General features: G+C 40.2%; 1 protein-coding gene across 1 annotated transcript in view; it reads right to left on the bottom strand.

The window, feature by feature from the left end:
• Positions 1-682: 682 nt before the first annotated feature.
• Positions 683-23,054, bottom strand: part of dst (dystonin) — a 464,609-nt gene continuing 442,237 nt past the window's right edge. Inside the window, 8 exon segments of the mRNA XM_052024808.1 lie at positions 683-1,784; positions 4,057-4,180; positions 10,250-10,360; positions 10,860-11,053; positions 12,913-13,030; positions 13,433-13,450; positions 21,347-21,421; positions 21,677-21,831. Of these exon segments, the coding sequence (XP_051880768.1) occupies positions 1,510-1,784; positions 4,057-4,180; positions 10,250-10,360; positions 10,860-11,053; positions 12,913-13,030; positions 13,433-13,450; positions 21,347-21,421; positions 21,677-21,831 (1,070 nt within the window). The 3' untranslated portion in view covers positions 683-1,509.

A 23,054-nucleotide genomic window follows, 5' to 3' on the forward strand; every position in this document is an offset into this window, starting at 1 on the left:
TTGGGGCTGTATCATTCCCTTATCGTCACTGTGCCTAAATTCTGGAAGTCCTTCCCTAACAGCTTTGGGGCTGTATCTTCACCAAAAGTACTGCAACTGTTCAAGGAAGAGGCTCATCCTCATCTGCTCGACGGCAATTGAGGATGGGAAAAAAAAAGCAGCAATATCCATATCTCAAAAAATGAATGGTTAAGGTACCTATCCTCCAGTCCTACCGTCTCTTCTCAAACTCTTCACTCTTGATTCCAACATCTTCTGCTTCTTTCTTTTACCTCATGAATGATGCCGTGCCTTCAGTTGCTTGGCTTCATATTTGGGAATCCATCCCTAAGCTCTTGTACCTCCTTTCAGACCTCAAAGTTCAATCTTTGGCCAAATTCTTTTTGTCTCCTAATATCTCCTTTGGGCTCAATGCCCATTCTTCCCTAGTGTTTCTCTACATGAAAGGTACTGTAAAATGCAGGTTGTGTTACTTCATCCTAATTCTGAGATGCAAATCTACAATCTTGACATTGACAAAATGAAACTCAAATAAAAACTGTCATATTCAGAAATAAATGCTTTAAGCATCTGTGGGAATTCCTACTCATTTTACTGGCATCAGCAAATTGTCTTTTTTTTAAATAGTCTTACATGAAATATTACTATAAAAGGAACACATAAGGATGATTCAGTTTGTGACTTATGGCAAGCAATTTTGCTTTAATACAAAATGGGATCAATGATACAATTATCTTCCACCCAAGCAAAAAAAAATTCACATTGACATCAACACTTCATACTTAATATATTAATTATTAGTAGTACAAATTACTTGTTGTGGGAGGACAGGAGAGTTTTAATAATGGCAGTTTGATCTCAGCTAAATAAAATGGCACAAAAATGCTGCAGGATTTTGTTTTTAAAGTGTCTTCTTAACAGCCGACATGAATGTGTTAACTAAACAATTGAGAGTAAATTCAATTTGCTACATTAAGGTAATGCTGATTGGCATTTTACATCCCTTTTTACCTGGGACACAGACATTTGCTTTGTATTTAATTCAGAAAAAGTCAGCTCGAGCAAATAAAGTTATTTCATAATATTCAGCATTGCCTCATTAGAATTGTGCATGAGGTAATCAGAGTTGTTAGCAAACCATGGAGTTATCTGCCTGCTAATTAACAAGACATGTTCCTGGGATTTTGTTTTCATAATCGTACATTCAGAAACAGCTTTCAGCAATAGTTACCCAATTCTACATTACATGTAAAAATATTAGTTTAACTTACATCTGTCTTAAAAGCTCTTTTAATTTTCCCTCCAGAGGATATGGCATCAAGGAAAAAAAATTAACAGAATATTTATTCACATAAAATAATATACCTTACAAGACAAACACACAAATAAGGCCATTCTGCAGCATCAAAAGTTCACCTCTTGCATTATTTCACAACAGATTCTACAGAATATTTTACATCCCAAGGACTGCATCATAGAATTACTTAGGAATTCGCCTCTGAGATCAGACTATCTTTTGGAGGCTGCACTCAGTTTGCTAGTTGCTGGGGACCTCCTTGACGGTGTTGGGATTTTTGACGGTTTCGCTGAAGATGGCCGAGATCCTGCTCGTGACCCTGATCTGCTAGTTTCAGGCACTGTCTCTGAAACATCCGAGCACACAGACTGAATATCTGAAATGTCGAAATCGGAAGCATCACTCCCCCGACGACTACTTGCTCTACTGCCAGTCTTGCTTCCTGCACGGCTTGTGGGACGACTTGGGGCTTTTCTTGACTCAAAGGCTGGATTAAATACACACAAATCTTAGGTTAAGTAAATCATTTAATCCATTGTTATAACATGGAAATCCAGATTACATCTCACATCCTAGAGACTGTACAATTGAATGACTTAGGGCAACCCTGTAAGGACAATTGCATCTTTCATTTTTAAATATTAAGGGAGTCTAGAGATATAAGGTAGAACATACCTAGTTTTAGGCAACAGCTCTGGAGTGTAATCCTACCCACAGGTTGCCCTTTTAGGTACAACGACCATTATGGGATGACTTCCATTGGCACCACAAGCCACGATCAAATGAACATAATTCAGCAAGAAACAGTCTCCCATGTTGAATTGCCTGTGGGAGTAGGGGTGAGGGGAGTGGGGGTGTGTGTAACATCTTAGTACAGCACTTCCAAATTCCCGTTCCTCAGAGTCTCCTTTTAACTAAGAATGTCCAAAACCCTACACCTCCAGTCACCACCAGAACAGCCCTCCATTTTTCTTTAAATTGAAGTCTAATCAGTCCTCATCCACCCTAAACTTATTCATACACTGAGCACCCCTCTGGAAGTTTTGCTATTGATGAAATTGCATCCTGGCTGTGTGCACCTTTCTGTGAGGTGAGTAGAATATTCTACGTTCAAGACCTGTTTGGGTCCCGCTTCCTCTGTCCCTTTTCCAATACATAAATGATGCTGTCTTCTGCTTTTGTTGAAACTTTCAGCAGTTTTGCTTCCAAATTCTATCCTGTGCTCACTTTCAAATGTGCACCTCTTAACTCCTCAGTTCTTTTCCTCAAATTCCCTATTTCTATTTCAAGAGATTGACTGTCAACCAATGTGTCTCTAGAAGATAATTAATTTCCACAGGCATCTTGACTATGCTCTGCTTTGGTTAAAGATTTTGTTCCATTCTTCCAGATCCAAATTCTGCCAGATCCAAATTTTGCCAGCATCATTTCCTTTTCACTGACCCAATGATTCCCCTCTGTTAGGGTTGACAGAACCCTTGACCACATTTATCTCATTTTTCATACTTCTACTCGTACCCACCCTTCCCAGAACCATTATTGCCCCTGTCTTCAGTTTCTGGTCACCCTTCAATTCTCTGTTTCATTCTCAATTTGATCTCTTCATCCTTGGCCTCCTAAGAAAGTTCAACAAGAGCTCGAGGAAAACTAGCTCAGCTAACAATTACAGCCTTCCAGACTCACAGTTCAACAATGTCAGCTCAAAACCACCACTATTTTTTCAAGCAATAGCTGCTCACTGTGATTCTGCTATTCCCATTTACATTACCAATTACTTTTGTTTTCCATCATTAGACCAGAATGTACTGGACCAGACCTATACCTTGAGTCTGTCTCCAACGTCAATCCCACAGCCCCCAAAGCCTTGACCGGGTAATTGCTCTGCAACGCAAGTGGCAACCAGGGCTTGGGCAGCCGAACAAAGGTTCCAACCATAGACTACCATGGCATTTGCGTTGTCAGAAGGCCTATTCAGTGCTTCTGAATGATCTCTGATCACAAGAGACATTTGGAAAGAATTGAAGACAAGATAAATAAATTACATATAGATTAAAAGCAATAAATTAATAATTAACTAAAAACATACATGTACAGAAAATTTAAAAATAACAAAAACCTTGCCTAAACACCTTTTTACTGAAGATTCAGATGAACAAGGCTGCAGCACCTTCTCAGCTCAGTCACTTACAAAACATCCATGGACTGAATGGGGAGTCCAAGGACCAAGTGAGTGTTCAGACAAACATGCATCAAACCTCCAGCACATTCCAAACCTCTGCGCTGCACTGCACAGGATGTCGGAACAGGCTGCTGCATGTGCACTCCAGTTGGCCAGTGTTTCACTACTGGGCCGATATCGCATTTTGGCCCATTATCTCTTATACCATTTAATCACTTGTCTCCATTCCCTTTTGTTCCTTCCTCATCTCCCACTTTTCCCAGACTCTGAATATGCTCACAACCCATTCGTCCTCTGACTTTTTTTCCTAGTTCTAGTGAAAGGCCATCAATCTGGAAAGTTAGTCTGTTTCTCTCTCCACAGATATTGTTCGACATTTTAAGTTTTTATTTGAACTTGGCACAATCCTGTTACGAACCATATACATTTTACACTAGCTGTCAACAAGCAAAGGTCAGGTGTAGGACAACTGGGTGACTTATTTTTTAAATTCCCATTTCATCATCTATGACTCTTGGTAAGGCTTCAAAGTGTAGAAGTACAGAAAGTGGTATGATTACAGTTCCCGCAAAACACTGACCTGATACTTGTGACCTCCCCCTTGAAGGAGGAGTTGATGTTAAGTTGCTGTCCTCTCCAGAATGAAAGCTCTTTCCTGACAGATACCCGGGTGGTCGCAATTTGCTTCCCTGGATCGGCGTTACCTAGATTATTATATAGAGAACTGGATTAATACTTTATTATTGGTGCATGCTTTTCTGAAGTATGATAAATGGATAAGACTTCTTCAAATGTTGATGGTTCTTCTACAAGGCTAACCTATTCCTTGCTTGAGGGTTTATTAGGGCTTTTATTAGAGCTTGTCTTAACTAGCCTACACAGCAAACACAGTTTAATAAGAGATCGTGGATCTTGTACACATCTGTTAGGTTTGGCATCAATTGCCTGCCCACAATATGAACAGATTTGTTATCCATTTTTTCTTAATTCGCTGGTCAAGATACATTAATAAGTGGAGATGTCAAAATAACGATCTGTCTGGGACAGACAGGATGTAGTATCTTCCAGTATCAAAGGATTAACCTTTACAGCTGATTAAATAAAACAATAAATAATTTAACTAAGCACATAAACAGTTACTCCAAGAGCACTTCCCCCAACATGGAAGAAACTAATATAAGTGTAGACAGAAGAGACTGCAGATTCTGAAATCTGGAGCAAAAGAAACAAACTCCTGGAAGAACTCAGCAGGTCAAGCAGTATCTGTGGAGGCAGAGAGATAGTTGATACTTCGAGTCGAGAACCTGCATCAGGACTGACCCAAAGCAGGGTCTTGACCCAAAGCGTCGACTACTCCTCTGCCTCCACAGATGCTGCTTGACCTGCTGAGTTCCCCCAGCAGTTTGTATTTTTGCTCTAACACAAGAATGTCTGCGGAGCATGGAAATCAGAGATCCAGCAGCAGAGCTGATGTCCAATGTTTGTTTTCGTGCTCTTTGCTATTTTATTTCTTGCTTATTCATGCTGCATTCACAAAACATCTTTCATGACCTCAGGATATCCCCCGACTGCTTTCTAGCCAATGAACCATGCCTGAAGTGGAGAGAATGTTGTACAAAATGAGGCAGCACATTTGCCCACGGTAAGCTTGTGCAACAGGCAAAGTGACAATGAAATAAAGGCCAGCTTAACTTGTCAATGACACAAGAACTTGAGCTACAGAAAGTACTGAGTATTGGGGGTATAAAATCACATTGTTCAATAAAGTGAGTGGGCAAAATTATTAGATGGATTTCAGCAAAGAAAATGTGTCAAGGATAAAGACGTACGGGTAGGTTAATTTGGGTTTAAAATGGGCGGCGCGGACTAGTTGGGCCGGAAGGGCCTGTTACCACGCTGTAAATAAAATTTAAAAAATTTAAAATTTAAAAAAAAATTTAAAAATTTAAATTTAAATTTTAAAAAGCAAGTAACAATGGAACTGCAGCACTTTGGTAGTCTAACTATACTGCATAGGGCTCCATTATTAATTAGGTACAAACATTAATCAGGAAGGCTTAAAGAACTCCTAACCAGAGGGCTACAATATAAAAAGGAAGAGGTTTTGCTGCAGCTAAGTCATGGTGAAATTGCTCCCAAGGTACTGAATGCATTACAGAACATTGCAACTTAGAGACAACATACTGGCTTTGGAAGAAGAGCAGAGCAGATTCAATGAAATGTTATAATAAGTCCTTCAATGTTTAAATAATGACCAGAAACTACATAAGCCATATTCCAGGAAATCAGTCACCAGAGTAAGGGGTAATTTGATTTAGACCTTTAGGATTTTAAAAGGAATGCAAATATTTGATAGAAACTTTTACTGTTGGTGGGAATCATCCACACAAGTTTTTTTTTCTGAATTCTGAGGTTCAGACAATGAACATCTTGCTCTGTACACAGACACCCTGCACTGCCACACACATTCATAGCTAACTATATATATATGATAAACAATTTTGCGTTTCCTTTGTGCAACTAGCTCTGCAGATTTCACATCTGTTTTGATACAGATTCAGAAATATGTCTTCAATATATTTCAAACTGATATTCTTTCCTTCAATTCCTAATATGTTGCCCCTAATCTTTTATTTACTTTCAGCAATGGGAACGTAGAAATGAAGGTATTGAACAAGTAATCCAGAGGCTGAAACTAAAGGCTAGGTAAATTGAATTCAGTTAATTAAATTATCAGTAATTATAAGATAATGGCAAAATGAAACTCCTCAGGTTTGCTAATGTTCTTTTAGAGAAGGAAATCTGCTAGACTTTGTCCTGCCAATATATAACTGTAGACCTGATAATGCAATTGATCACCAACCGTCCTCACAATCCACAGTTGTGACAAATTTGTGTCAAGGATTATTGTCACAATTCAGTTTGAGGCTGAGAAAGTCTCCCAAGACATAGGTTTGGATAGGATTAAGGCACAACCAACCCAGTTCCTGTTGCAAAGTCCTCCTTTAGGAAGGAATTAAATTGGGAGGGGAACCCCATGTATTAGTCCAGTTAAACTGCATCACAGTCATACACATTTCAGCCGATGTCCCATATTCCTTCTCCACACCCCCTGGGTGTGTCTGGATATAGCCACTAGTTGCTGGGGCTGTGACATACAGCTGAGGACAGAACCTTAGACCCCATGGCATCAGGTCAAACACAGGGGAAGAAGTCTCCTTTGGATTCGCATCTACTGCTCTCCCTCAGCTCATAAATTAGCACTTCTTCACTTAGGACATGACATGGAGAGTGGACTGAGAGAAGCAAGGGCACGGGACTATTACTAGCTGAAGTAGCTGAGTCCTGAAAGACATAATGATCAGACTAGGTCTGAGGCAGATGGTGAAAGAACAAACAAGGATAAACCTACTTGACATCCCTTTAAAACTAGGATGAGGAGGAATTTCTTCAGCCAGAGGGTGGCTAACCTGTAGAATTCGTTGCCACAGAGGGTGGTGGAGGCCAAGTTATTGGGTGTATTTAAGGCAGAGATTGACAGGTTCTTGATTGGTAAGGGGATTAAGGGTTACAGGGAGAAGGGAAGAGAATGGAGTTGGGGGAAAAAACAATCAGCCATGATTGCATGGTGGAGCAGACTCGATGGGCTGAATGGCCTAACTGCTCCTATCTCTTATGGTCTTATAACATCATCCTTCCCAATTTACTAGTCACAGAACATATTTGACTGGATGGGGAGTGACAAAGTCCTGTCTTCAAAGTGAGATCACTTTTTAATCACATGGGGCACTATTGCTGCGCCAGAAAAGATGAAGTTCAAGAAGAGTGGCAAATGACTTTTTCCACTGTTGAATCCCCCCAGCGTCAGCATCCTTAGGACTGTAGCTGAAAGAGAAGGTCAGACCAGAGGCTTGGTATTCTGTACTAAGTGACCTGCCGCTCAACAGCGACCCCATTCCTCCCAGTAAGTCTTCCTACCATCTACAGCACACAAATTAGGAGTGAGATGGAGTAATCACCACTCACCTGAACACATGCAGCCCCAAGAACTCTCAGAGCTTGACACCATCCGGGACAAAGCAACTTGTTTGGCTGACATGCCATCCACCACCCAGACCATTCACCCCCTCCACTAGCATTCCATCCCATTGTAGCAGTGTGTCCCATCCACAAAATGCACCAGGGAAACTCGCTCTAACAGCATCATCTAAACCTGCAATTTATATCATCCTGAAGGACTAGGGCAGTGGGGGCACCTGAGATGCAAATAAAGCTGTCCGTCATCATCACTGGGTCAACATTCTGGAACACAAGAACTGTAGCACTCAGGGTGATGGCTTGTCACCTTCTTCTGGAGGCAACTTAAGGATGGGAATTAAATGTTTGCCTTACCACTGATGCATGCACCTCATGAGAAAATTTAAAGAAAAATGTTTAGGTAGAGCTGCTTATGTATCCTACTCCCAATTTATTCCTGATATTTGAGTGCAGCCTATTTTCTAAGGGAGAGGGACATTATATATGACCATGAGGCCACCATCATCTGCTAATTATAATTTAACTGCAAGTACTATGGATGTGGATATCCAAACAAGAAACTGAAAAAGCTGCAGGTGTGCAGTTGGTGAACAAATATCAATGCAGAAATGGGCAACAATAAACAAATTTTGCACCCAAACTGTTGGCTTGTGCTATCCTCCCAAAGATACCAACTGACCTGCTGCATTCTTCCAGCATTTTCTGTTTTGTGATTCTTCTGCTTAGAAATGTAAACAAGTTTTGTAGAGACTGGGCTCTTTATTGGCCCTCCCAACCTAGCTGTTCTGAGGACAACAGTAGTCAACTAAGCAGCAAACATGGTACAAGTTTTATCTGGGGCCCTGTCAAGCCCACTTACTCCAGTTACACAAGAAAATAGCAGGAGTAGACCACCTAGCTCTGCAATGGCCACCTGCCATTCAATATGATTATGGTTTAGCTACCCCAGGCCTCAACTCCTCCTTAGCCCTCAATTCCCAGACCTTTCAAAAATTTACCTACCTCCACTTTAAGTACTTCTAATTTGCTAGGCACAACTCTCTGGGGTAGAGAATGCCAGAGATTCGTCACCCTTTAAGTTAAAGTACTGATGTTTAATTTAAAGTTTGGAATTAGAGTATTATTTTTGCTTACACGCGTAGAACTGGAATTCCTCTTGGAATCTCTCGATCTACAGTCATGACTTTGGAGAAGATTAGAAAAAGCCCATTCTCCCTCACAAGGGAAAATAGTTGTTGGTTCAGTTCCCACAGTAAACACTTGGATAAAGATCTGGGTGATCATTCCAATGCAGTACTGAGGAAATGTCTGTCAGAGGTGACATCTTTTTGACAAGACATTATATCGAGACTGTGAGTTCCAACAAAGGTGTCACAGCCATGATTTCAAAGGAGGGGTGCAATCAACAGTGGCCTTGCCAATAGTTATGCCTCGGTGCAATAGGGACAGATGGTCTGGCAATGCACTTCTGGAGCCACAATTGCAAACTAGTTCCATGTATCCTACATCACAAAAGCAACTCCACTTCAACCATGACTCCACTTTAACGGCTGTAAAACATTTGATGCCCTGAATGATGCTAAGTAAATGCAACTCTTTTTTTTAAAAAATATGGCTTAATGCCATATAAAATGTTTTAATGCCAATTTCTTCACAAGTCCCAAAATTATGGCATGGGTTTGGTAAAACCCTTATGGAAATCAACTTCCCTTCCCCACGGTGTTCAAAGTTGTGTAATGTTTTCCTGATATCATCTGGTTCCAAGAAGAAAAACAATCAAACTCTGTAATCTCACAAACTAACCGGGCATTATGACCCAGAATGGAATTACATGCACAGAAACTGCTCAATCATACACAAGGTGACAGGTGAAGATTTTAAGATTAAATAAAAACAGAGGAAACATTGTGGAAAGAACAACACAGTCATAAGATTCCTTCCATCTGTACAGGGAAACAAGATGAAATGAATGAAGAGGAGTTAGTTTTGCAAGAGCAAGGATCTTAGAAAGGAAAGTTCTGAAAAGATAAATGAATGTTAGATTTTAGAGGTCAGGATACATGAAGGAAGTGGTCAGAAGTTGGGGGGGGGGTGGGAGCCTCTCCTTTCTAGTGTTACAGATAAATAAAAAATGGCTCTTTTTCAGGATTCAAAGTTTTAAATATTCTTTTGTGTGGAACTTGGAATGCCTATTATAAATATTAAATTTATGCAAATTGCTGGTAGATAATAAAGCCATTTCATTAACAGATTGAAAAAGTTAAATAAACAACCATCCTTCCACACAAAAGAAACGTTCATAGAGTGAACTTTAACTTCACGGTTAACTTGCATCACTGAATTAGGCAATCCAAAACATTACCAACAATAAATATCCAAAAGTAGAAGACCTTTGCACGTCAATAATATATCACTGAAGTACATGTGCCACTGACTGCCAGTTTTATCCATTTTATTTAAAAGATTTAGAGAATGATTCAGAAGAGTAGTTAGTATTCACTATTTCCAAACATGGTTCAACTTCCCATTTCAACCTATTCTGTACAATAGAGAAAAATACATTTAGAATCCTGAAAAGCAGCCCAAAATTCTCCCAAGAATTTTCTAAACAATATACTTTTTGGTACAGACCTGTCTAAAGACAACTAACTAAACTAAAAGCAAAACACATTTTTCATATGTTGACCACTACCAACACTTGTTTGTTAAGCTGGGAGTACTTCACCGTACTATACCTCTGGAGATGGGACTCGGCGTTCAGGGGACTCTGGTGATTTATAAGCACTTGATGTTTTGCTGTTTGTCAACCATGGTTTATCATAATTGCGGATTAAATGTTGGGGTGTCTGCATGAAACAAGGATACATTGAAAATGAATGGAAATCAAAACAATAAAGTAAAATGACCAGGAAATAACAGTGTCATGGAAGAGGAAGTGTAATTAGAAAGGAGTAAAATTAAAAATACAATGATGAAGACCCGTGTGACTCCCTTTAAAGGAAGACTCAAAATGAGTAAAGTTAATAAGCAATCTATATCTGGCATGCGTTAAGCTTCCTGTTATGGGTTATCATAAATGCACACTTGCCAATATTCCATAACCAACCCCACACAAAAGCTGAAAAAAGAAACCTGAAATAAATGTTAAAGTGGCTATGGTAGTGTAATACAAATGCAATTAATTATCAGTATAATAGGGAGATTGGCACAGCAATATAATTAAGCTGCTGAACAGGAGCAATAGCACCAAGCTCTTCATTGGACTGGTGTAATGGCTTTTTAAACTATATTGATAAAATATAGTTTAAAACACCGAGAACTGAACTGTGTTGCTCTCAACATTACCTTAGGTGGTGTACTTGTAACAGCTGGTGGAACTGAAACACTTTGACTGGCACTGGAAGTTGATCTGTTGGGAGAAGCCGCCCTTGATGACGGCCGTGACCTTCGCCCTCGTGACCGGAAGGCAGCCATGGATTGACTAGTGCCTTCGGGAAGAATAAACTTTTCACGCAATTCAACATTTGTTCTGCCCTTAGCTGAAAGAAAGGAACGAAACAAAAATTCAGCTGTAAGTCATCGGCAACTTCACAAGCCAGCACCATACTTGCAATGACAACAGGGAGTATGGGGGGAGGGAGGGGGAGGAGAAAAATGAACAGGATGGTTAAAAACTGGTTAACAGATGATGGAATAATACTGAAATCTGAATTGAAAGCCTATCCATACCAGCAACTCAACATTTGGGCTGGCGTATGTATGCAACACGAGATGAATTAGCCCAGCAAATTTTCAAAACTTAAATGGAGAGGGAAAAGGAATTCTAATAGTCATGAAGGTTTCAGTTCAGTTTCATGTTAAGAACTACGCAAGAGTTCGGACTCCATTAACTTCATGCAGTCAGTTTAAAGAAGCCCAGGGACCCACTAAAGCAAACCCCATTCCAAAAAATTTGTGCAGAAGCTCAAAACAGCACACCACTTTCAGGCAGAACAGATGTGTACATTCCATTTAGGAGGATGCTACAATATCAGACAAGGTGACCACTTACTTGCAGTGAGTATTACTGCGGGTAAAAGAAAAAAGTCATATAAGCAACTTCACATGCATTTCAAAATGGGCGATCATTTTGTAGTTGGTTAAAAAAACAAAGCGCATTGGATTACAGTTCTCTTTTTTTTTAAAAAAAGCACAAAGCCTGCTGTAAGCTGCTAGGAGGGTTAAGCCATACAGAGTAGGAAAGCACAAAGGAGAAGGAAAAGAGACAGAGGATTGCCAACCTATAGGAGACTGACTGGTAATTGAAGAGTTTGATTCCGAACGCAACATTTTACTTCCATGATGATGAACTAGAAGAAATGATAAAGGGATTGCATCACATTAAAAGAAATAGAGAAGAAACTTTTAGTAGGAAATAGGACCAAGCACAGGACAGATAAAACAGAGAAATCATTGGAAGAATTCAAGAGCTAATTTGAGCTTCTCATAACATCTAGACTAGAAGTATTTCACAATGCTTAAGTCAATTGTGCAATCAAAGCTCTCGGTCTTGCAGATAAAAAAAGTTTTAATTCAATTTGTTGCCAAATACTTGTTTATAACTCATTAATTCTCAAATAAATATTATGCAGGTGAGGTTAGTGACTCAGTGGGGTGCAGGGCAAAGACAACCCTTTCTATTCACCATGCAGACACTGTCTGTTTGAGTTCAGATTTAGAGTGTCAATTGGTAACTAAGCTGCCATGGTGGGATTCGTTAGTTTCCTTATGCATTTCATACAGATACAATTTCCATCAAAGATCACTTGTTAACAATGATTCCTTTTTCACCTGCAGTCTCCTATAAGTGAGACCAAATTGCAGGATCTCCAAAGGGTTGCTGCAAAAGCCAACCCCAGGAGAAAAGCCATAGGGCTTTAAAAAAGTAATATGTTGCATTCTTTTTCTTTGATTGCTTACATTTATCAGATTTAAAAATAGACAAGATGGGAAAACTGACAATCTGCTTGACAGTCATGTATTATTCAACTAGGTAACCAGAAATCTGTTCACTCTAGGTAGAGAAAGTCGGGCTCCACGAACATGCAACATGTTGGGTAACCAATGGTGGGGCTATGGGAATGGGACAAGTGGGCTACGTGATGAAATCTCCAGGAATGCATCCAGTCAGGAGTTGTCAACTTTGCCAAAAGTGTGCGTGACTCCCTGATCCAATGATGGCAACCATTTCAATCCATTACTGCCTGCTCACACCTTCATCAAGAATCTATCCATCAGTATTTCATACAGACATGAGTGTGCCTTCTTGTGAAGAGGTATTACATTATACAGCAAGGGCTAGCTTGTGCTGCCCAAGCAGGTGGCTGGCAGAACCAACCAAAGAATGTTCAAAACCTACCTCTGCAGGGATCATTTTTCACCAAAAACTCATCCAAGGCCATCCAACCTCCCCCAACACGAACCATTACCGTACTGCGTAGGATACGGACTAGCCGCAACTGCTGGGAGTCACCAAACTGCAAAAAGGGGAAACAAGAGAAACTTAAGCAGCGGATTAAATTTTTAAGTGATTATTAACAAATGACTTTGCTTGTGATTTTTCTCTTACAGACTGTAATGATTTGTTTTGCATCAAGCATTTATTTTTGCAGTTGCAAGCTCTATTTCTTCACCCCACCACTCTTTACAGCAGCTGATTTGAAAAGGTGAATGATTAGATGGAAAATGAGCAGCACAAACTTTTAGCTTAATGCCAGTGGAAACACCCAACATTCAAAAACATAAACTGATGGGCAACAGATTGGGAAAGTCACTGTTCCCAACTGGTTTAAAGTCTGAAAGCCACAAAGCAGCAGTTACTGGCCCACAGCACACAGCACAACAGGTAAAATATATCAGACATTCATGTCGTTCTGTACCTGATTTCCCAGGAAGAACTTAAGTCATGGAAGAAAATATGGAGAAAAAGAAAATTAGTCACATCAACTTTTAGTTTTAACATATAACAGTGTTTGTCAACGGCTGCATATTTACTTGCAAAACTGATGGAATTTCTGATTAACCCAGGGGTTAATTCTGGTCAGGAAGAATCTGCCAAGAAGCACATTGGATTCCCTTTGTCATGATACAGTATAAAACTTTGATTTTTTTTCCTCTTTATACTTGCTTACTGTTCCATGAGGCTGACAAAGCTCCTCTACTCCAACCAAGATCTGTTTTGTATATGTTAAACATGGCTACAAATTTTGAAATGCAACCCAATGATACAGAGCATCACAGATGATCCTGGCTCCACTGGACATACACATACAAGTCCGCTCACTGCACATGTCACAAGAATAGCTGTCTGAAGGTGAATCCCCTCTGCTTCCTGACCCAGATGATGTCAAAACCAACCCTGGCCTTGGTTGAGATCGAATCTGTGCAGGCTAGACATGGAACTGTTACTCCTTTACAATACTACGTACTATGAAGGCTGGTGCATTTTACCAAAGGCATTAAGTACATTTCTAAAGAAAATTATGAATATTAAATTTATTTTTTCCCCACTGTTTAACTTATTGAAACAGTAGAATTACTTTTCATATGTATCCGAGGGACAATCCTGAACCATAAAGCCATACTAAACTTTGTTAACATATTTTAGCAAGTCCATCAGATCTTCAGATTTATGAACCATTGGGCTCTCTTCCAGGGCAGGTGGGACCTGTACAAACAAGATGATTTGCATCTGAACTGAGGGGGAATCAATATCCTTGCCGGGAGGTTTGCTAGTGCTACTCTGGAGGGTTTAAACTAGAGTGGCAGGGGGATGGGAACCACAGCAGCGGGGCAACAGGTGGTAGGGTTGAGGGCAAGAAAGATGATATGAAATGTAGGATTGAAAGGAAGGGCAGCAAGGGACAAGCTAATAAACACCGTGGGACTGATGGGCTAAAATGAATTTATTTCAATGCTAGGAGTATTATGGGTAAGGAGGATGAACTTAGAGCCTGGATTAGGATGTTATTGCCATTACAGAGACTTGGATGCATGAGGGACAAGACCGGCTGCTTAAAGTTCCTGAGTTTCATTGTTTTAGATGTGATAGAGAGGGGGTTAAAAGAGGTGGAGGGGTTGTACCACTGCTAAGGGAGAACGTCACAGCAGCATTCAGAGACGACACACTGGAGGGCTCATCCACAGAGGCAATTTGGGTGGAGCTCAGAAATAGGATAGATGTATTGCGCTGATGGAATTATACTATAGGCCTCCCTATAGCCACAGAGGTGGAGGAACAGACATGTAGACAGATAATGGAAAGGTGCAGAAACAACAGGGTTGTCACAGTGGGGGACTTTAACTTCCCCAGTATTGATTGGAATTCCTTAATACAAGAAGCTTAGATGGGGTGGGATTTTTTCAGTGCATCCAAGAGGGGTTCGTGAAACAGTGTGTGGAGACTCCAACAAGAGGCGAGACCATATTGGACCTAGTACCTAGTTTTGAGAAATGAGCCAGGCCAGGTGACAGACTTGATAGTGGGTGAATATTTTGTGGGTGATCACAACTCATGCTTTAAGAAAGTTATGAGTCAGGATAAAATTGGATCTTGTGGGAAGGTACTAAATTGGGGGAGGGCAAATTACAACAAGATAAGACAGGAACTAAGGGGCATTGGGAGCAGCTGCTCTCAGACAAGTCCACGCCTGACATGTGGAAGTTGTTTAAAGACCAGCTGATGGGAGTTCAGGATCAGTATGTTCCAGTAAGGAGTAAGGACAAGGATGGTAAGGTAAGGGAACCTTGGATGACCTGAGAGGTCCTAAACTTAGTCAGGAAGAAAAAGGAAACATATGTAAGGTTTAGGAAGCTAAATCAGACCATGGAATATAAAGATAGCAGGAAAATGCTCAAGCAGGTGATTAGGAAGGCCAGAAGGGGCCATGAAATGTCTTGGAGAGCAGGGTCAAGGATAATCCCAAGACATTTTATATTAAGAAACAGAGGATAACTAAGGAGAAGGTAGGTCCACTCAAGAATAAAAAAGGGAATTTGTGCTTTGAGTCAGAGCAGGTGGCTGAGATACTAAATGAATACCTTGGGTCAGTATTTACTGATGAGAAGAAAATGGAGGTTAATGGAGTGGGGCATGCTAATGTGCTGGAATATTTTGAGATTAAGGAGGAGGTAGTGCTGGGTCTTCTGAAAAGCACTGAGGTGGATAAGTCCCCAGGGACTGATGGCATATATCCCAAAATATTGAAAGAAGCAAGTGAGGAGATTACTGGGGCTTTGACAAAGATCTTTGTGTCCTCACTAGGAACAGGCAAGATCTCAGAGGACTACAGAGTAACAAACTGTGCCTTTGTTCAAGAAGGGAAGTAGGGATAATCCAGGTAATTATAGGCCAGTGAGCCTCACATCAGTGGTAGGGAAGCTATTGGAGAAGATACTTAGGATTTATGCACATTTGGAAAGGCATGGCCTGCTTAGGGACAGTCAGCATGGCTTTATGTGGGGCAGGTCATGTTTTACAAACTTGTTTGAGTTTTTTGAGGAGGTGACAAAGGTACTTGACGAGGGTAAGACAGTGGACGTTATCTACATGGACTTCAGTAAGGCATTTGACAAAGTCCCTCATGGTAGGTTGATTCAGAAGATAAAGATGCATGGGATCCAGGGTAAATTGCAAGTCTGGATTTGGTACTGGCCTGCACATAGAAGACGGAGCATAGTGGTGGAAGGCTGTTAATCTGGCTGGAGGTCAGTGACCAGTGGTGTTCCGCAAGGATTGGTGTTGGGACCTGTTTGTGATATATATCAAAGATTTGGACAAAAATGTAAATGGGTGGATTAGCAAGTTTGCGGATGACACCAAGATTGGTGGAGTTGTGGACAGTGTAAAGGACTATCAAAGAATGCAGTGGGATATAGATCAGTTACAGATAGGGGCAGAGAAGTGGCAGATGGAGTTTAATCTTGGCAAGTGTGAGATGTTGCACTTTGGGAGGTCAAATGAAAGGAGAAAGTATACAGTTAATGGTACACCCCTAAATAGCATTGAGATACAGAGGGAACTTGGGTCGAGGTCCGTAGTTTACTGAAAGTGGCTACGCAAGTGGATAAAGTGGTAAAGAAGGCATATGGAATGCTTACCTTCATTAGAACGGGTGTTAGAACCATAGAACACTACAGCACAGAAGAGAGGCCATTCGGCCCCTCTAGTCTGTGCCGAAACGTTATTCCGCTAGTCCCATTTACCTGCACCCAGTCCATAACCCTCCAGACCTCTCCCGTCCATGTATCTATCCAACTTATTCTTAAGAGTGCAAGAATAAGGAAGTCATGCCGCAGCAACGGTATATAAAACTTCAGTCAGACCACACTTGCAGAGTATTGTGCACAGATTGGGTCGCCCCATTATAGGAAGGATGTGGAGACTGTGGAGAGGGTGCAGAAGAGGTTTACCAGGATGCTGCCTGGGTTAGAGGGAATGAGCTACAAGGACAGGTTGGACAAACTCGGGTTGTTCTCCTTAGAGTGTCGGAGGCTAGGGCAAGACCAAATAGAGGTTTATAAAATTTTAATAATAGGGTAGATAGTCAGAATCTCTTCCCCAGTGTAGAAATGTCAAATACCAGTGGACATGCCTTTAAGGTTAGGGGGGGGGGAGTTTAAAGGCCATGTGACAGTTAAGTTTTTTGTACCCAGAGAGTGGTAGGTGCCTGGAATATGTTACCAGGGATAGTAGTGGAAGCAGGCAGTTTGGTGGAATTTAAGAGGCTTTCCAGACACATGAATATGAAAGGAATTGAGAGATATGGATGATAAACAGGAGGAGGACATTTAGTGTAAATCGACATCAAGATCGGCACATCATGGGCTGAATAGCCTGATCAGTGCTGTACTGTTCTATCTTCAGGCAGTATTGGTACACTCAGCTGGGTAATCACATTGTTATGGTGGGATTGCTAGAAGAAACTGAAAAGTTACTAGAGACTTCTTCACAGATTTTCTTGAGCTAAGAATGGTAACACTGAGCCTGATAAAAATTAACAATATTAGCTAACTAAAGCACTCTTAAAAACAAAGCTCTTTCAATGATGGGCGGTGGACTGCTGTCACAGTTCTGTTTATTCCTAGCATACAGAAACTACACTGTGTACATTAGCGGCTAGGGAAAAAAACAACCAAGTCCTATGTAGGTTGGTGCAATTCACCAATGGTATTGGTACAGTTCTAAAGTAAATTATATCAACTCTTCATTAACTGTGCTACATGACAAACAAACATTACAAAAAAAGATATTTGCAGTTTGTTAACCTTGATGGGTGGCAATTTATTTTAAAGTGGAAATATGCACTAAAGACTGTATAGGTCAAATCCTTTCAATGCATTACTATGTTACGGGTATGTTCCATACAAGGATGTGTGAGAGAATTCCAATATCGGAATGCAAATTCTGTAGCACACTTTTTATTTTTATAAATTTTGTAGGCAAGACAGTAAAATAAAATAACCAACATGCAATGTAAAACTTTCTGCAGATTTAACAGGAACATTTATGCTGTATCTGCTGTGGTTACAATTCTTTTCTATAATTAAGAGAGTTCCTAACGTCTTTGTAAACAATGATTTTGCATTCGACAAACTAGGAATATACCTGTGTGTTACATTAAACCAAAAGTGAGATACTACAGGTTCTAATTGGCTCTAATAGGCCAGAATCCGCTGGCAAATGCTGACAGCTCTGCATCGAACTGCCACAATTTACAGCACACCCCCACCCACCATCCCTCACCCAGGTGACAGGAAGTTCACAATAACCATGAGAACGTATAGTTCTGAACCCTAAAATTAGAACAGAAAATGTTGGAAACACTCAGCAGGTCAGGCAGCATTTGTGGAGAGAGAATGAGAGTTAACATTTCAGGCCGATGACATTTCATAACGGGAAAAGTCAGAAGCATGTTTTAAGTGGCAGAGTTCCATTTTCCACTCCTCCCACTCCCTTCGCTGCTGTTGTTTTATGATGGGACTGCGAAACCTTACAGGAGTTTTCTCCACTTTCACTGGTTCAGAAAGGATAACACTAAGCCTGATTAAAGTTAACAATACTAGCCAGCTAAAGATCTTTTGAACAAAAGCTTCTTCAATCAGTGATGAATGGTGGACCACTGCCATGCTTCTGCTTATTCGCAGAATACAGAAGCTGCCGTATACATTACACAGGCATGGGGGAAGGCAACTCTTCATTTCGTTTGATTTAGTTTTCCAATTAACATCCTGAAATGTTCACTCTGTTTCTCACTGCACAGATGCTGCCTGATCTGCTGAGTATCCCAAGTATTTTCTCTTTTTATTTCAGATTTCCAGCATCTGCAGTATTTTGCTTTTCTAGTCCTGAACCTGTTGGCCACATTCAGCACACAATTTCCTAGTCACGTTCCACAAATAATCCAGCAGTGCAGCACAAGCTTACCTGAACCCTGCAGCAGCTATGCTCTTTGAATTAATTAAGCTCACTTTAGTGCTCTCGATTGTTTAAACTGCTATTTTTTTCTAACTCTTCTTAAAATTAATAGCATTTACTTTTAACATTCATCTGCACTTTCAGTTATTTCTAACTTGTTAATTGTTTCACTTTTAATAGCATTTGAATGTTTCTGAGTGTTAAGGACATATAGAACCTCTGAAAACTTTGACAGCTGGCAAAACTGGGATTACAGTTTTGCTGGCTTCAAACCTTTTCAGTATTTTATGAGCTGACTTGTTCTGGGTTGTACACCATCTGGAGCCTCATGATTTAGGACAAAGAGAGTATTTACCAGGAAGCCAATGTTAGAGTTCTGTAATAGTTAAGTCTGTTGCCAGTGCTTACATCAGTGATGGCTTCAAACTGGCAGCAATTCTGGCAATTTATCCATTTGTTGATCCACAGATGTTGCCTGACCAACCACTTCCAACATGTTCTGCTTCTATTTATGAGTTACATGCTGCATTCCCAAGCTTTCTCTACACTCAAATCGATAATTATTAATTACCATACAGGAGGCCATTCAGCCATCAGGTCCAGGCCAGCTCTCAGCAGAGCAATCCCCATCTGTCCCATCCCTCCATAGTTCTGCAACTTATGCCTTCTTGCATATCCATCAACTCCCTTTTGATCCTCCTGCCCCTGAGCTATATTAAGGAATAATTTAGTTACCAAATGACCAACCAGCACATCACTGGGCTATGGGTGGAAAACAAAGCACCCAGGGGCAACCCAAACAGTCACATGGAGAACATGCAAACTCCACACAGACGGCAGCCAAGGTCTAGATCAAATCTGGATCCCTGGAGCTGCGAGACAGCTGCAGCAACTGCTGTGCTAACGTGCAAAAGAAAAATTCCACTTCATATGGGAATGAAAAATGGCAAACCAATCCTGATTCTGAAAGCACTACAATGTGGTTGTAGATTCAAGTAAAAACGAATGAACAGAGTAGAGGAAAAGAATGGGGAGAACCTTTATCACAGTTAACAATGGAACCCTTAGCTTTCCAGAGGTGCTTGGGACTCTCCTTTAAATAAAATGAAGTGTTCAGTGAAATTACCAGTAAAACATTTATTGGCCAAATCTTGTTTATAAATTGGGATCGCAATTTGGGTTTGAGTCCGAAATAAATAGAAAGGACACAAAAGATGGTCAGCACAAAGACTAAGACCACATTTCCCTGTTCCAATATTAGCTCTGATGAAAATTAAAGTTTGACAGCAGAATTATTCATGTTCTGAACTCAAATAGAAATATTTGAATCATCAACTTTATGGAGTTACTTCATAAAATGATTCAATTAAAATAAAAAGCATTATGAAGGATTTTATGAAGAAATGATAAAAGGAAACCGACTGAAGAGATTTATAGGGGGAGTGAGAGAAAGTATTTTTTTTAGTGTAAATGATGTCAGCTGGGAGTTACGTCAATCTGTTAATATCTGTTATCGTGGCAGAGGAGGTTAATAGTTTTAATGAAGAATAGTTAACGTTGTTTTTGAAGCTGCAGTAATGTCTGCAGATTTTTAAACTATGAACAAAACACAGTTTAATAATAACTTGCATTAATGGTGGGGCAATGTTCAAACTAAGGGAAGGTAGGCTGGTTTTTTTCAGCAAATTGTTAGGTTCATGTGTCATACATTTTCAAGTTACTTTACATTTATTTCCAACAGCTTTTTCAAAAGTAGGAACACTTCACACTTTGAGTGGCCAGAGTAGCAGAGCCTGTGTACTGCTCTTCCTCAAGGATGATTTTGTGTCTTGGATTTGAAGAAAAAGAGAGAGAGAGAGAGAGAGAGCGAGAGAAAGAGAGAGAGAGAGAGAGAGCGAGAGAAAGAGCGAGAGAGCGAGAGCGAGAGCGAGAGCAAAAGGCAAAAAGGGTGTGTTCTCAGGGATATTCACAGGATTATTTATCACAGACTTAATGTTAACCAGAGAAGCTGGAAATCTGACAAAGAATTAAACAATTCAGACTTGGCTTTCTTCAAATCCTTATCAAAAGAGGCATTTTCTTTTTTTATTTAGATTGTTTCCAAATTAAAGCTAATTGCTAGGTACTATCAGTTCACAAAGTAAATATTTAGTCATTTCCTTCTACAACCTTGGCATTCCAAATACGAGTTCAATACAGAACACATGATATAAATAATATTGTTTTAGTGATAAGTCACCTCCTTCACAGCCCCACTTGTAGGCATTAACTGAAGTTACTTTTAGGCGCTGTTGTTTTCACCAAATCTTGCAATTTACAGTCAGACAGGTCACGTCTTGGCTTCACCCTGAAGTATGGTAAAGACTGAAACACTCACCCTGTATTTATTCTCCCCAATCTGCTCCACCTGAAACCGCTTTGCACATTTACATTTTGCGACTTGCCGTGTGACCTACAATAAAGTACAATGCAGGGTGGTGATAGCAAGTTGAGATTGAAGGCATTTTAGTGCTTAATGAAGGTCAAACAGAGAAGCAACAGCAGAAAATCAAACCTGATAGTCGTTCAGAAATTAAAAATATAACCATCTTTAAAAATCAGAAAAGAATTGACTGTTAGAATTAAACAGCACACAAATGTTCCTGTATCAAGCGTCAAGTCAGTCTAGGAAATAAAGTTTAAATTCTGTAAACAATGATTGGTATACCTCATCCTCTATTTTGTCTGCATCAGTAAGAGGTTTGTAGGCATCCTTGTTTGGATGAAGTGCTGCCACAAATTCATAATAATCGATGTAACCATCTCCATCTCGGTCAAATATGTCGGCTACAGCACTCATTTCCAAGCGGCTGGTTGGAAACTCTGCAGAACAATGCAATAAACACATTCCCTATTGGTTAATTACTTTCATAACTTTCCCTTCTGTTAATCTAATGTAGAAAACCATATGTCTGTATAGCAACATTATAGAAATGGTTTCCTTAATTATTAACTTCTTCCTGTAAATGACTTACTGGAAGTCAGACTCTGAGTGATTTGGGGCGTGGTATTATTTGGGTATTGGGAAAGTCATGAGTTCAATTCCCAGTTTGTGCTGAGCCATTACATCTTAGCCAAGTGGCAGAAGAGAATTAAAAATAACTTCAATGCCTCTGGGCCAAGGGATAAAAGAAAACTGCTGGGAAATTCACTGCTGAATGTTTATTTGACAGCCCTTCATGAAAAAACATGCATTAGAATATGAAAGTAGCATGCGGGCAACATCAGCTGAAGTGTAATCAGGTCTGGGTATCAAATTTCCCTTGGTGGCTGTTGGCAACAAGATCGATGGGAAGATCAGCAGTATAATACTTTACCGAAGCATTTTTGTTCCATTCATGGGCATGGCTGGCAACGTCAGCAAATACTTCCCATCCCTAATTGCTCTTGAGCTGAGGCTACCTCAGAGGGCAACTAAGCATCAACATAATTCGGTGAGTCTGGCATCACACTTAGGCTGGGCAGCAGGTTTCCTTCCCTGCGGGATATGTGAACCAGAAGGATTTTTTTTTACAATAATTCAGTAGTTTCAAGGTCACTAATTTTGAACCCACCACTTTATCCTAGATTTATTTAGTGAGCAAAATTTAAAGTTCCTTGTGTGGAATTTAGATTCCTGTCATTGGAAGATTGGTCGAGACTCGTCCAAGTATTAGTCCAGTTAAATACACAATGTCAGCAATCTGGATTTTAGTCCTTTGTCTCACTTTTAGTACACATCATTAAACTGAAAATTTGGTAAAAGGGTCTAGATCAGAGAAACATTGGAGGAATTTGGTTGGCTTGGTTACATCCAAGGAAAGAAAAGGCAAGTCAAATTTCAAGTGGAGAACCTTCAGCAGAGAATAGTTCATTTTCCAGTTACGTTGCTTACGTTCAAAGTTATGAGGAGATTTGATAAAGCTAAAAATGGAATATTAGCATTTAGTGAGTCATCAGTCATGGGACTTAGAAACAAGATTTGCAGTACAAGAGCAAAGAAAGGAGTGATAGAAGTCAGGAAATGGAATTCCTTATCAGGCTTTTGGTTGGTGGGGAGTGGACAG

The sequence above is a fragment of the Pristis pectinata genome, chromosome 10 (genome assembly GCF_009764475.1).
Source record: "Pristis pectinata isolate sPriPec2 chromosome 10, sPriPec2.1.pri, whole genome shotgun sequence".
NCBI classification, from domain to species: Eukaryota; Metazoa; Chordata; class Chondrichthyes; order Rhinopristiformes; family Pristidae; genus Pristis; species Pristis pectinata.